The 15,895-nt window shown below is 36.3% G+C and overlaps 1 protein-coding gene across 1 annotated transcript; it reads right to left on the bottom strand.

The window, feature by feature from the left end:
* Positions 1-11,497: 11,497 nt before the first annotated feature.
* On the bottom strand, positions 11,498-15,621 carry si:ch211-256a21.4 (uncharacterized). Its single transcript, XM_060886123.1, has 4 exons — positions 15,465-15,621; positions 15,047-15,237; positions 13,628-13,819; positions 11,498-12,352 (listed from the first exon to the last, which is right to left on the bottom strand). Exons 2-4 carry the CDS (start codon positions 15,234-15,236, stop codon positions 12,042-12,044), a joined length of 693 nt encoding a protein of 230 aa, XP_060742106.1. The 5' UTR covers position 15,237; positions 15,465-15,621; the 3' UTR covers positions 11,498-12,041.
* Between the last annotated feature and the right edge of the window lie 274 nt (positions 15,622-15,895).

Here is a 15,895-nt window from a genome sequence, read left to right as displayed (position 1 = left end):
CAAAGGAGAAGAAAAGACATGTCTTTATTGCAAAGAAAGCCTTCCTAATGGCTTTGTTTGTCTTCCCTGGAATAAACAGACATTAAGAAGCATGTGTGTAAAGAAGGGAAATGATCTCCAGATGGGTCTTATGCACTCTGAGTAAACTGTACAAAATGAAAAGTGTATGCCAGATCTAGGGGAAACGGAGCTGGGCGTCTTTAATCAAAATAACAATGCACTTTAATTCTGTGTAATTAAATTGCTGTTTCCCCCCAGCGTGTCTCAAGCTTGCTGAAGCCTAGAGATGCAGCAAACTGCAACGATCCCTCATTGGATTTGTGTTGTGTTTAATCATCAGCTTTGTATTTCTCCATCAGGAGATTTTTTTGGTACATCGGTCTTAGCTTACACATCTGTTGCAAAGATAAGTGAGATTTGCTTAAAAAAAAGAAAGATTCACAAAGACAGCTATTTTCACTATTAATGATCACATGTACAAAAATTATCACACTCACATCCACCAGTTTTCTTATCTCTTTTTTGCATGAAGGCTTTGTGGGTTGTTTAGCAGACCACAAAAAATGACCCTGTGTGTCTGCTGGTGAAAAGAGCAGAAGCGATGTCCGTCAAGGCAAAGCTTGATTGTTCAATGGTCACTGTCGACTTGCGAAACAAACGGTAGACCATCTCTGGCATAGATCTGCTTATTATTTCCCTGTCCTTTGAATAAAAAGTCCATTATATGAAATGCCAGTGCAGTTATGGCCTTTTCAATAGCGCATGTGTCACACCTATGCCACAAGGACAATAGCGGGCCTGACACTGATTTGGACTCTGGCTGGGCTTAAGCAGACTGATCTTTAAATCAGTTCATCTTGTAATTATAAAGGAGCGATTGGAAAGGGCTAAGCAGTCAACTGGGTTCTGAATGTGAAGCCACTGACAAGAACAGACATAGTGGGTTAAGCTCAGAGGCATCTGTCAAATTTGTCAATGATGCAGGAATGGATTATGATAGATCAAATACAATAGGCCAGCAATCAGAGCACTGACTGGTTCAGAAGAAATGGTATAGCTGAGAAGAGTTAGGAGATCAACACAAAAGGCCAACTTGTGTCTTTAGCAGAGTATAACTCTGGCATAGTTTTTATGTCGATTGTTACTGTCATTACATACAGTGCAATAAACAAGGAAACTCTGTACGCATGTTTACATTAATTACAAAGAGAGTGAGACATGTTAAGATGTGGCACAATAAAATAATACAAATTACAGTAAAGGTAACTACAAAATACACACTTTCAGGTAGCCTTAAGTATGCCTTTGCCAAAAGTAGATCATTTTAAAATTCTTGTTGCTGAATCTGGAAGCTGTCGAAAGATTGCGATGGGCTTAAACAGGACAAAAGGTAAGCACATAATACACAACACTGGGAGCCAGATTTGGGAGAGATGACTGTGTGTGTTTACATCGAAATGATAATCATGCAGAAGATGTTTCGTAAATGAATTTACACAAATTTACATTTTGCTAAAATGTCTTAATTATCTCATGTATGGAGACTTTTAGGACACATTTGTCAGATTGCACAACATATTATAAAAATCACTGTGAACACAGATTTTGAACTGTCCAAACCACAAGCACTACTACAACATCTGTGTAATATCTGTATTTCAAATTCAAATTTATCTGTATAGTGCTTGTAACAATGGATATTGTCTCAAAGCAGCTTTAAAGAACATCAAAATAATACAAAAATTGTAATATAAAGATTAATATAATACAAAAATTCTAAATTATATTTAAATAGAATCAGACTCAAAAGGGAACCTATCCTCGTTTGAGTGACACTGGAGGACGTGTGATATAGAATGCACAAAAAAACGTATATAAAATATATAATATAATAAAGCATTATGTCAGGTCTGAGATGTACAATGAATTCACTGACAACCTGAATCTATTGTCAATGAATTCTTGACATTCAAGGCTTAAGGCTTATAAGATTGTGATTGTGTTGAAAAACACACTATAAGGCATCGTAAATCTTTAACTGTAAAATATTTGTGAAGTTCTCATGTTTATACAGCCTCACGTCAGACTTTATTAGAGATTATGTATGCATTTAATGTTATTTATACAGTATTATAAATGCACAGCATTTGTGCACTTCAATGTTATCTAAATATCTGTAATAAAGGTTTGCATATTACAAATTACAACTAAATTACAACAACTTTAACAATTGTTGTAAACCAAAATTGTAAGCATGTGTGTTTGAGCATGCACTGATATTTGTGTCTCTTTGCTAAGATACCATTTCAATCTCTGGCTCACCCTCTTCGTGTATGTGTGTGTGTGTGTGTGTGTGTGTGTGTGTGTGTGTGTGTGTGTGTGTGTGTGTGTGTGTGTGTGTGTGAGTGTGATAAGCTAAACAGCACCTGTTAGAAAATATCAGAACTGATCGTATTCCATATTATTTCAGACAGAGAAGCCAATACAAGATGTACAGTCTGAAACACAAAAACACACACAGGCTGGATGGAGGCTGAACAGTTTGACTTGTGTGTATAACCAAGCTGGCAGAAGTGTATTTTAGTCTCCTACTCCACCTCCCCCGACAATCATTCCATTTTGCCGCTATTCATCAGCACAGTAAAACCCACAGTGCCTTTGCTTCAGGTAGAACTACCTCTATTGTGCACAGTGGACGTTTGAGCAGATCTGTCTAGCAATACAAGTGCATGTCTCTAAAGACATGCTACTCTATATGCAAAATAGTGATGAAAATGGAGCCTGGTCTGCAGTGATTATATTTTTAATTTAATTTTGCTGGTAACGAGAGGGACAGATAAGAGAGAGGACCAGCTGTGGTTGTCTGTGTCCAAGCATGAATGGAGAAGCAGGAATGAGATACACATAGTTTTATTGTAAAAGAGAGACCTGTAACGGATGGCAGAGTGCACAGAGAAAATGCCTCAACACACACATTCACAAGTGTATTAAAGCTTATGAATATACACACTTACTACATACAAATTTAGCTGGCCCTCAATGTAAATACAGACATGCTTGTAATTTAGATTATATAAATAAAAATTCAAAACAACCCAAAGTGATAAGGATGAGCACAGATCTCAAACTGACCTATGATTCTGAATCATTTGAGACATTGTTATTTTCTCTCTTTTGTGTGTCTTGACAAAAAAAAAAGGTAATCAACGTTGGAGACTGAATGGAGTGTTGTAGCCTATTTTAAAGCGCAAAGGTGCAGTTATCATTCCACACGAGCTGCAACAAGCCAAAGAATAAAATGGAGATAGTCGTGGAAAAAATGTGTCCCTGGTTACATCTGTATTTTTTTAAGGACCTTAGATATACATGAACACCACAGGTACTATCCGTAATAAAGAAAAAAGACAGGGCGGATAGGGTTTATATAAGTTTACTGTATAAACTGTACTAAATTTTAAGGCATAAGAGATTAGTGTTTTGAATATTTTAATGAAACTTCTATGCTGTACATCTTATGTGTTTTATTCCATGAAATACTAATTTATGAATATAATTGATGGATATTTTTATTCATTTATAAAGAATCACATCATTCTTTTTATCCACCATATAGTTTAATGTCAATGAGCTGTTAATATTGAAACCACAATGTTTTAGAATAAGCGCATTAATAAAAATGTCAGTATCGTCGGGATAACAACGACAACAGAAGACAACAGAGGATTCCGCGCTGCTCCCAACGCGCCAATCCCGTATTTGAGGGGACACGATCTCGGCGAGATCCAGGAGGGGGGAACGATGTCCACGGCTGAGCAGAAGGGCCGAGCAACGTCCACGGCCGAGCAGAAGGGCTGAGCGTCCCTCCCCGGAAAAATGTAGACCAATGTCAGAAACAACTAGAACAATGACAGAGGATTCCGCTCTGCTTAAGGCAACGTGGCTCGACTAAATACTGACAATAATTAACACATGAGGAACAGGTGTGCAGAGGCGGGGAGGAAGAGACAAGGGTGGGGCAGACACGTGACAGAGATCATCAACAAAAGTGCATGGCCAAAGTCCGGCCTGAGTCCTGACAAAAGAACTTTAAATCATAGCCGGCATTAGTATAAGAGGTGCTAAGACACCCTTAATTGGAGGGGTATTAAAACTTGAAGTCCTAGCTCAATACAGTACATTCATATAATTTATACACCAATGCATGTCTGCAGTGTTCATAACAAGTGCATGTGAAAGCTGCCTATCACATGAAATTTGCAGAAATGGACGATCCTCAGGCCTAACAATAACATTAATTAAGTTAAGTCTCAGAATTTGTCAAAGATAAGCTGAGACATTTCATATGAATGTATTAATCAGGGAAATGTCAGAAGTTGGAAGTAGAACTTTCTAGGGTTTTATCCAGGATTAACTTTATTAACAGATTAACTATCAAACATGTACATAAGGTCATTATTGTCATTATTCACACATGAATTCATAAGACTCACATCGTATTTAAGGTTAACTCTTAATTGGTTTATGCCTTAATTCATCAGTAGTTCTATTTAAGAATGATTAATTATTACTAAGTATTATTAATAATAATTCAGCTATTAGTGCATGGATAGTTATATACTGTATTTTAAAGTAGTACAGATAATTGTTTTTTTTAATTAAACAGACTGCAAAGCAGAAGCATTTTCACTAGCTGTCTCTACTGAACCCCAGTGTAATTGAATTACATTATGGAACCTGAAGTTCTATTTTTGCTGATTCCTCTTTTTCTACATTAGTCTTCTACATTATAGGACATTGAACATTACTGGAAAATGGTGAATGAGAAAAGAAGCACTCTTGGACAGCTTTTGGGGGTGTCTGATTATATATTGTGACAGGTACCAGAGGTATGTATGGGATCTTCATCTCTACTTTATGCAATCCAATCTCTTTATGCAATAAATTCCAGTTATTTGTACCATTATTATTATATGTATCTATATTTTTTTAAAAATCCCAAAGTGATTTACGTATAATTTTGGTTACATTTGAGCAGGTCACTGAAGTAGGTCTACATATCAGTGAAGGTTTTGAAAGGAAAGAAAGCCTAGTCTCTGATAGGCAGCTAGTTTCAGATGATCAGCTTCTAAATCCAAAGGGCCTAGAGAAAACAGCTAAATAATACCATGTGCCTGAGTGTAGGAAGTGTGTCAGTGAAGCACAGTAAGAAAAGAGAGGGCTGAAGGGCACACAACACAGGCCAGTCACATACAAACCAAACCGATAACACGGCTGAATGAATTTAATCCTATTTTACACCCATCTTCTGTACCAGCTCAAATTCTCTCCTTCTCGCCATCTCATCATCTCTTTCTATCTACAGAATCTCAGTCTGTCCTTATCTTTGCTATAAACAAAAGCATATTTCAAGCGCAAAAATATATTCAAACATGAACCTGAATGCAACACGAGAGGGAAAAAGCGATTGTACAGTCTTACTTTTCTGTTTAAATACACCTGAAATATATATATTGTTTTCAATATAAATTTTATTTAGGATGTCCAAAAGCTACTACACTATATATAAAAATATTAGAAAAAAATATTAAAACATTCTTTAAATAAAATGCATCTATTGCTTTGAAAGCAGCATTTCGAGGCAATTAATACTATAAAAAGGTATACTCTATTTTTGGAGGTATTAAGCTCTCTGTACGGACAACATTTGACTTTGACACCTTGTTGAAACCTAATAGATTTGTAGCACCTTTTTTTTCCCAGTGTGTATTAATTGTCCTCTAGCACTCCATCGGTTTCTGACTATAGCATTTCTGTTAACTGAATATTTTTGATTGACATTCTCAACCCAGCAGTGACACTGAGCTCAACCATGCAAATCAGGTCAGTAGTGGTCCTTTCACAGCCCCCTTTCTACCAATAGATGGGGCAGAGGAGGGCTGACAAATTGTGCTAGCAACAGATGGGCTGTAGTTTGTAACTGTATACCCTATGAAGTGCATCTAAGCTTGATAAAATGGCCTGTGAGTGTTTGATGTACCTGGTGTCCCAAAGGTTACTAAACCTTTCTCTCACACAGTGAGAGAAAGTGTATACTGTTCTTTCATAAAATAATAAAATTATTTTTGAATTTGAATTAAAGAAAATTTTGTGAAAAAATAATACCTAGTTGGAGAAGTCGCACATTAATGTTTCAGGGATTTTTATTTTGTGCACAGCTCGTACAGCTTCTGCAAAAGTACTTCAGAGACCCCTATTGGTATAGTCGAAAATACAGTCCTTATCTTAATCCCTCAACCAGGTCTGTAAAATGTATGCCTGTAATTACAACCTTATAATGAAATCATTACACGGAAATGTTTAATGCAAAGTTTAATCCACGTAAATGACTTTCTAAGTAACTTTTTTTTTTTTATCACTGCTGCTACAATAATGCTTACATCCAGTATCACCCTTAGAGGATTTGTCATGTTATGTTAGTGCCCAATACCTTCGCAGATTTCATGTGTAAGTTATGATTAGCTTGTACAGACACACATTGTACAGACACACAACCTTTTTTTATTTAGATGTTACAGTTTTACAGTGAATCTTTACAGTGCCTATTTTTACACAAATAGATTAGCTTGCTAATCAGTTGTTATCTTATCTCATATCACTAGGATACAAACAGCTAACATACTGTATCTCAGCAACTGTGTTGAAAATGATTGTGGCTACAGTTTGGTATTTTCTATCTGAGATTTGAGATTGTGTTTAAGCATGTGAATTCACTGTTTAATGTCATTAAAGCTGAGGTAGCATGCTTAAAATACTCACAAAGAGAAATATAGTTATAATCCTCTGCACAAATGACAACTTAAATCACTTGACTTTGTAAGTCACAGCTGCTGCTGGATGCCCAGAGGTTTTTCATTACCCTAGTGAATTTCTAAGATGTTTTTATCACTTAGAAGGTTTTATGTGTAAAATCGGTGTGGGTACTGTATAATAACCTATGCCAATATCTGTTATTTGCCATTTTCTCTGTTCTTTGAAAACTTATTTGCTTGGATTCTGACCTTGGACTGTATTCTGCAATAGTTTTTTCAGTTAAGTGAATCCAAAACATACACTCTACCTGAAACATTTGTTACAACATGGAGGACACAAACCTTCTTTAAAGTGTCATCTTAAATTTATATAAAATTTTGCCCATCTCACAAGGAATAACAACCAAATGAATGTGAATTTTCTCATCAAATTTATAGTTAAATTTATGTACCAATGGAAACTTGAATAATTCATCATATATTTGAATGCCATCGTACAGTATCCTGCTTGTTGGAATGCATTTTGAGTTCATGTGTGAGCAAAAGACCTGATTAACACATGCGCATACATACACAAAGCCACATGCATACAACCAGACAATCAGCTTTAGTATGAAGCCTCCCACTCTGATTTCATTATTTGTCAGATAGGAAGAAATCTGGAAGTTTTTTTTTTTTTTTTGCATGCCATGAAGCAATGCTCAGTTTCTTTCCAAGCAAACTACACCAGCACCACCAAATGGTGACAACAGAAAATTCACATTATTAGTTCAAGTCACTAGAGAAAATGTACCTCACCACCCTGGCAATGTAAGTCAATGTACATAAATATTATTTATCTTAATAAACAAACACACACACACACACACACACACACACACACATACATTCACTTAATTGTGGGGAAGCAGTGGTTTAATAGCATTATACTGCTTCATAATTAGACTTTAATTGATATGAAACATGGCAAGTTCTAAGCTCTGCATAAAGACTTCTGCTTGGGTTTGCAAGAATGGTTAGTGAGTGTGGACCAGATGTCACTCATTCACACCTTATGGATGACCATGTATTAAAACCTGTAAGAATCCAAGTACGTAGCTGCATTGTTGTTTTTTTCTGTATACCTCCTCATGAATACACAATTGTTGGACTGTATATTTATAATCACACCCTCAAGTGTCACCCAAATGAGGATGGGTTCCCCTTTGAGTCTGTTTTTTCTCAAAGTGTCTTCCTTTTCCATCTAAGGGAGTTTTTCCATGTCACAGTTGCCTATGTCACCTTAGGCTTGCTCACTGGGGATAAATACAATCACATTTAAATATAAGTCTGATATTAATTTTGAACTTTTTGTATAATATTAATCTTTGTATAATGAACCTTTTGTATTATGTTTCTTATGTTCTGTAAAGAGGGGGGCACGGTGGCTTAGTGGTTAGCACGTTCGCCTCACACCTCCAGGGTCGGGGTTCGATTCCCGCCTCCACCTTGTGTGTGTGGAGTTTGCATGTTCTCCCCGTGCCTCAGGGGTACTCCGGTTTCCTCCCCCGGTCCAAAGACATGCATGGTAGGTTGATTGGCATCTCTGGAAAATTGTCCGTAGTGTGTGAGTGAATGAGAGTGTGTGTGTGCGCCCTGTGATGGGTTGGCACTCCGTCCAGGGTGTATCCTGCCTTGATGCCCGATGACGCCTGAAATAGGCACAGGCTCCCCGTGACCCGAGGTAGTTCGGATAAGCGGTAGAAGATGAATGAATGAATGAATGAATGTTCTGTAAAGATGCTTTGAGACAATGTCCATTGTTAAAAGTGCAATAAAAATACATTTGAATTGAATTGAATTCAATTGTATGTAGTACAGTGTAAAGCATTGTTAAAGTGCATCTACTAGTATACATCAGATTCACTCTCAATAGCCATAATCACTGTAGAAAAGATTTCCCCTGTTATATAACTCATCTAACTACCATGCCTTTTGTTAGTTGAATTAAGAGTGTTAGAGCAGGAAAAAGCACAGCACTGTTCGTGGATCCCTTAAGAGCAGGATTGAAAATCTACACTGCCTGAAATCTTGACTGTGTAAATCAAAGTTGTGTTAGTCTAAGCACATGAACCCTAGTTCCAGCATATAAACCTGTCCTATATCTACAAAAAGGATATAAAGAGCATCCATCTGGAATTTAAAGCCACTGCTGTCAAATCAGTTATAGTTTTCCTAGTTAATTTACTAAATATATTAAAGTTTAAGTGAATGGTTATGGGGCACTGCTGTGCTGCAGCTCCAGGGTTCAACAGTTCAATCTAATTTCCTCTAGGTGTGAATAAGTGTGTGAATGAGTGTGAGTATGGTGAGCTGTCACTGAGTGGCATCTGGGTGGATTTCAGCCGAATGCCCATTTTTCATTGTAGGCACCTGAACCTGACAAGGATAAAGCAATTAATCCTAAACTTTAATGAAACACATTAATCTTAATTAATCTAAAACTCATTGTCTCTTGAATAGCATTAACTCTAGGATGGAGTGTATATATATATATATATATATATATATATATATATATATATATATATATATATATATATATATATATATATATATATATCAGAAGTATTTACCCCCACATTGGTTTACACTGGGGAGGATTCCTAGCTGCAAATTACAGACAACACATTTAGGGCTAAGCCATGAGAATTAAGAGAGGCTTCAGTGGTAAGGTTTGTGGCTTTGATGCTCACTTGAGTTTGCTTTGCTATTTAGTGTGCATTAAAAAACCCTGCTGTATTACCTTCAAGGACATACAGCTCCCATTCAAATGCCAATTAGTTGTTGTTTTTTTTGTGTGTTGGTAAATTGAAAAAGGTCATCTGTGAAACGAATACCAAACTCATTAGCCATTGTTAACAAGGTGGAACTGTCTTTTAATTAGTGCTGCACCTGAATAAGGCACAATTCACAAAGCTAGACCCAGTATATCCTTCTCCACATTAGTGGGATCAGAATGTAAACAAGAGCTCAGCCACTTCCTCTCTCTCTAGACTTCTCCTCCTGCCTTCTAGCAAAATATCAGTCTTGGGCAAAATATTCACAGCAAAGCATTCCTCATATTCGTCATATCCAGAAAATCCTAATTCAGAAAATGACATGTGAAAATAAAAGTGGCCAAACATGTTTTAGCATCCCACATGGCTGGTGGAAAGCTTGCGGTATGACTGGAGTGTTTAAGAACTATTCTGGCAGTTTTAAACATAATCTTCTTCACCTGTAGTGTGTGGATGAATATTATGAACATGTTTGTTTATACTGAGAAAGAAGCAGGAAACCTGTTCCATCAAATCACATTTACAGGGGAAGTGTACGGAGAAGTGTTTCTTCAGTAAATTCCTTTCTTACTTTTCTACAAATAGACAGATGTATTTGTGGTATTTACAGAAACATGGATTAGGTTCCTTTAGTACCAGTTCATGTTTATCCATCCTTCCAACTGCATCAAATTTTAATTAGCTCACTGAGAGTACAGTAAATATAAGTGATAATTACATGATCAGTTGGACCAGATGTAATGAGAAATTCATATAAACATGAATTAAAAGGGCCATGTGTTTAGTAAGACCTTGCATTTACATAAAAATAAGCAGAATAATAGCACAAATCAGACACAACACTTTGTATTAGTAAGCTTAATACAGGGACATTTTTTATTCCTGTTGTGTACATATAATTACTAAAACATTTTACTAAACCATTCATAGTAATTGTATTGTCTTTAACAAAGACTAAATTTCAACAGAAAATCATGAATTGATTTAAAACATTTGATTACTGCATCTTTTAACAATTTACATTTTTTTACATCTTCTTTCTAATCAGAAATTTTGTGCCATGCTGTAACCTAGACCAACCATATGAGGGTGCTAGTGACCCAAATCATTTGGCACTGGTATGAAATTCCACAAAAATATCATCTGAAATCATTCATGTCAATCAAGCTACTAAGATCTGGACAAAGGTAAAAACTACAAACTTTCGCATTAAATTTTAAATGAAATCTTAATGTCCCATGCTAACTAGCCACTGATCTGCCTTAATGGAAATTATTCAGTAACTACGGTGATGGGTGGATCGTTGGAGAGTGTAAATAGTTGAGGTTTGGAATGGTTGAGATGTCTCTTAGAGTTCAGAATGAAATTTAAAAACAAAATCCACTCTGAATGACTTACATATCGGTTCTCTATCGAATATTTACCTTATAATTCAACTCAGATTTGACGTTTTTGTTTCTTTCATGGACACATTACCCACAATGTTATTTGATTATGCATGACAGTAAGTGGCACCAGTGGGCTAGTCTAATCTTTCCAGCTCCATCACCTCATCTACAGATGATGATCCCAGACAGATCAGCTTTCAACACTTCAAATTTTATGCTAATAATTCCATCAAAGAAATTATGCTCATCAACTCATAAATCAATAACTAGCCAAGCTGAGCCTCTGTGGCTCAGTACAACTGCATCATGTTCTGAATTGCATTTTTAATCTCTGGGTTTAATGTTTGCTTTATCTGTTACTTCTACGCTGTCGTCAGTGGGAAATGGAGAGTGAGAAAAGAAGCTTTTGCTGTTTTTTGTGTGTTTTTGTTTCTTTTTCTTAGCAACATCAAAACCTCACCATTGTCACATGGGACTGCAATTGTTGGATTGGTTTTCTTTATTAAATACTATTGTTTTTGCAATATCTCCCTGTGATAACTTCGCAGCACACAGTGAAAAAAATACAGTCACAATAAAAATATAGCAAATTAGCACCTGAATCACTAAGCACATCAAACATATCAAAATAAACAAGTTTAGCGTGTTTCATGTTGTTTTTCCCTTTAAAACATTTTTTTCAAGTTAAAGTAGTGCATAATTAATTTAGTAATTTGTGGGTCTGAATATGCTTAATAAGTCTTATAATGTCTGTTTCCAAACAAATATGAGTTTATTTTGTTCTTCAGGCTATTACAGTATATCTGGCAGTATATCATCAGTAACTCAGCCACAGCCTCCTGAGCTTCCAGAACGTAAAAATCCTTGTAATGTAACTCATGGCTTAGTGAATCCTCAGGCGTCTTCCTGTGTGAAAAGGGCCCAATATTCTTAGTTACCTGGTTCTGGACACATACTCAGCCTTTCACTGGATGAACAGTGATTGGATTTTTAAACAGCAGTGATTTTTGATGATGCTGTTTCACTCAGGGCATTGACATGTATCTCTTGTACTCAGGCTTAAAGTGTTTTGTACGATGCTGGTAGCTATCACTGAACGAGCGTGTGTGTGTCACCACAAATCCTCTCCGCCACAATTCAGTCTTCATCTTCAGCTCAGGCAGTATGTCAGGTACCACACATTGCTCCACCAGGAACACCACTGGCAGAACAGCTAACAGCAGAGCCCAGCCCAACGCACCTATCCAATAGGAAGAGCCCAGGCATGTCAGGTCATCTGGGATATCAGTAATATGTTGACTGGTGAAGAGCGCCCAGCTTAAGAGAAAAAAAAAACCTGGAGGAGGAGATGTGTAGAAAAGACACAAATTGAGTTTTTTCAGGGGAAAAGTATACATTTATTTAATCTTTCAGTGAAAATGTAGGTATTCTTTACCTAAAATGAATATGGTTATATTATATACAGCACTAGGCAATGCTCATAGAGTTATGAGACAATTACATAAGCCCACACCGAAGACTGACATCCACCTACATAAAAATATTTATACCAGACTGCTGCTGAATTCTCTAATCTGATTGGTCAGTAGGTGTGGACTGATTTTCTATAACATGGCATGGAATATGAAATAAAATACGACAAGAATGCTGCAACTGGAAAATAAACAACTTCAGGGTTTAAACACATCAAACCACGCCATCCTAGATTATCTTCTTATAACAATTCAAGCAGGCATCAGCTGTCAAAGATTATTGTTGTTCATTCCGATGTAAATTGACATAACACTTGAGTGTGGTAGATTGGTGTGATTATGGTATGACTGAAGTAGATTTATGTTGACATAAGATGTTGGTGTTGTTATGTTGACATATGGTGTGGTATGACACTTCGTGGGCTGATTTATGTCAGGATATTCTGACAAGCGACTTTTATAGCTCAGTGCCTAGTACAATCTGTATTGTCTCCTGTACTTGGTTTCTTGGAGGTTACCGCAACTAGGCTATATACCACTGTGAACATTCAGAAGTAACAATCATTACATTACATATTTCTATAGGTTTTTTCTATTTTTAAATTACAGTGTATTAAGCTGTTTATAAGATTTCAATGGAAGGCTATGCCAAAGCCATGATACTAACAGTTTGTAACAGAATACTTGATCTTAAAATATATGTTACTTATGTCTATAATTTTATGACATACTGACGGAGTTACTAGTTCCATTTTCCTGACACTAAATTAGTTCATGTTTGGTTTTGATGTGGTAAATGTCACATACGCTATGTTACAAAGTCTGTCTGGAATGCGTCATAATACAGCTGCATCACAAATTCTGTATGTTTACACAAATTCTGTCATGTGAACGGTGTTGTGTCAACTTGACATAAAAATTGACAAAAGCAGTACTTATGAGAGCTGATGCTTGTACAAATAATATTTTGTATATTATCATGTAGCTTTAAGTAAATTGCTAGTAGGGGCATAAATAGGTGATGTGTAGCACTAAGCACACTGACAATAAATAGCATTAAACACTGTTTCATTCAAAGTTTTACTTTCACTGTGTAATTCAGGAAAGATTGCACTAAAAGATGACATGTTAATTCTGACCTGTCGGTAGCAGTGTGATGAGCAGCAGTGTGGTGGGGTAAAGTGCCTGGCCTGCCATCAGCAGCGAGCGGGTGTTGGAGTAGGAGAGCGCAGTCTTGGATGTCCAGCAGAATGCAAACAAGAGACACAGAATTCCAGAGCTTACAGCCATAAGGAAAGAAAGGCCAGCAAACACATTTTGAGGCCCTAGACCTGTTCACAACAACAGAGAATGTGTTATCACCTGAAAATCTGTTAAATAACAAAATGATTCAAATGATGATGTTTTAAGCTGAATTATGACCACGTATTCTTTGGGTCAAAATAATTTTGTTTAAAAATTAAAATTAAATAAAATAAAATGGTTCTAATAATGATGTTCTTAACCCTAATGGAAACTAATTAGATGAAAAATAAATACTTCTTAAACTTTCAAATTCCTTTTTATATTTAATCAGCATCCACACTTGCCACATTTTGTATACTTATATAAAAACAATAAAGATTTGCATTCTTAATGTGGTTTATAGAGGAATAGAGGAATAGGAAGAGGAAGGAAAAAGAAGAACAAGAACAAGAACAAGAAGAAGAAGTAATGAAAAGATAAAAGTGATTAACCATATAAAAAGTTTTGGTTACTATGATACAATGACCTCCACAGAGATCTCCACAGTGCAACATTTATATTTATATGAAGTTCTCATTATATCTGGTCCAACTCATCATGTAATTATCGCTTATATTTACTCTCACTGAGCTAATTAAAAATGTATGCAATTGGAAGGATGGCTAAACATGAACTGGTACTAAAGGAATCTAATCCACGTTTTTGTAAATACCACAAATACAATCACAAAACTAAATGAATCTGTATAGCTCAGTGACATTAAAAGAAAGAAGTAGCCAAATTTTTCAGGGGAATTCCAGAGCAAGTCCAGCATAGTTTTGAAACTGAATGTGTCTGGAATAGTCCCATAAAAAATCCCTGAAGGTATAAATATCAAAGAAAATATGGCAGAAATGCTAAAGGTGCAAGCCCAAGCATGACAGATTTAGCAGGTCTATGTTAAAACAGCTAGGCATGATTATGGAGTCCACACAAAATGATGGCAAACCAAATTGACTGTGACTTGTTTTTTTTACAGCAGTGAAGTCTGTCTTAATAACAAAACACAGTTTTGCAGCCCCAGGGTATTATGTCCATCTGTAGTTCAACAAGCCCACACATGCATATTTCAAAATAAAATTGTTCACAGGGTATCTGGAATTTCCAGATTTTCATACACCTACAAATCAGGGCCAAACGACTCACACCACCTTACAATGCCATTAAACACTGCATTATCTCTAAAGGGACAATATGACAGCATGACAACATGACACTCATACTTTTAAAATATCTTAAACTAAACAAATATGATGAAACTAAGCGACTCTCACCTTGGATTACGTGCCCTTGTGTCTGGCTGTCATCTGGACTGGACTCATTTCCCCTGGACCACAGTCCTTTTCCATCCAACCAGTCAGGCATCCAGACAGCATAACTGATGAATATGCAGCCCATTAAGCCCAAACAGGATTCAGCGAATCGAAAGCGACTTGTCAAGTCTACAAGCTCCGGTCCTTTCATTCTTCATAATGGAGACATTTAGAGAAATTATGAGTCAAAACACTTTTAACAATTTATAAGTTGATATATGGTTGTTTGATTAATATTTTAAAACAATTAAATAAAGATAAGGAAATATAAGATCAAGTTCTAGTCTAAGACTGTAATCATAGCAGACAGGTGTAAAGATAGCATCAAATGTTACAAATTCTCTTTTTAATTAACAAAAAGTCATTCAGATATTTGTACCTTGAGTTGAAAGAGAGCAAGAATGGCAATGAGCAAAAGAGAGAGTGAGTTCAAGATGTCACACTTGTCAAAGCTCAAACCAAAATACCAAAGAGGCGGAGAGTGAAACAGAAAATATACACACCCACCCATTACACACACACATACTTCCCCCTTACACTGTAAAGCGTCATTATAGATTTCCTTCAGCCTACAGTTGGGACCCACCCTCCAGCTGGTGGAAACTCCCCCTGTCACTAGGCACACAAACATACAGGGGATCGTTAAATTCCCCAAGAAGCCCATCTCACGAAGCTCCATTTGTGGTTTCAAAGTGAAACGAATTTTTATATTACCAATATTACACATGAAAGTGAATCTAAAGATTGGGCATTCTCAACTCCACTAAGCGCTAAGCTCTGTATAATAAGCTTTTATCCAGATGACTGTAC

Source organism: Tachysurus vachellii, chromosome 14, assembly GCF_030014155.1.
Source record: "Tachysurus vachellii isolate PV-2020 chromosome 14, HZAU_Pvac_v1, whole genome shotgun sequence".
Lineage (NCBI taxonomy): Eukaryota > Metazoa > Chordata > Actinopteri > Siluriformes > Bagridae > Tachysurus > Tachysurus vachellii.
The sequence above is the reverse complement of the archived record's forward strand: the minus strand, read 5'-3'. Positions and strand labels throughout refer to the sequence as shown.

Bases quoted from the DNA above. Each gene is read 5' to 3' on its own strand.
- si:ch211-256a21.4 (XM_060886123.1), bottom strand. From the start codon at position 15,236: ATGAAAGGACCGGAGCTTGTAGACTTGACAAGTCGCTTTCGATTCGCT. The intron at 13,820-15,046 runs GTGAGAGTCGCT...TGTTGTGAACAG, and splicing joins ACAAGGGCACGTAATCCAAG to GTCTAGGGCCTCAAAATGTG. The intron at 12,353-13,627 runs GTCAGAATTAAC...CTCCTCCTCCAG, and splicing joins CATCACACTGCTACCGACAG to GTTTTTTTTTTCTCTTAAGC.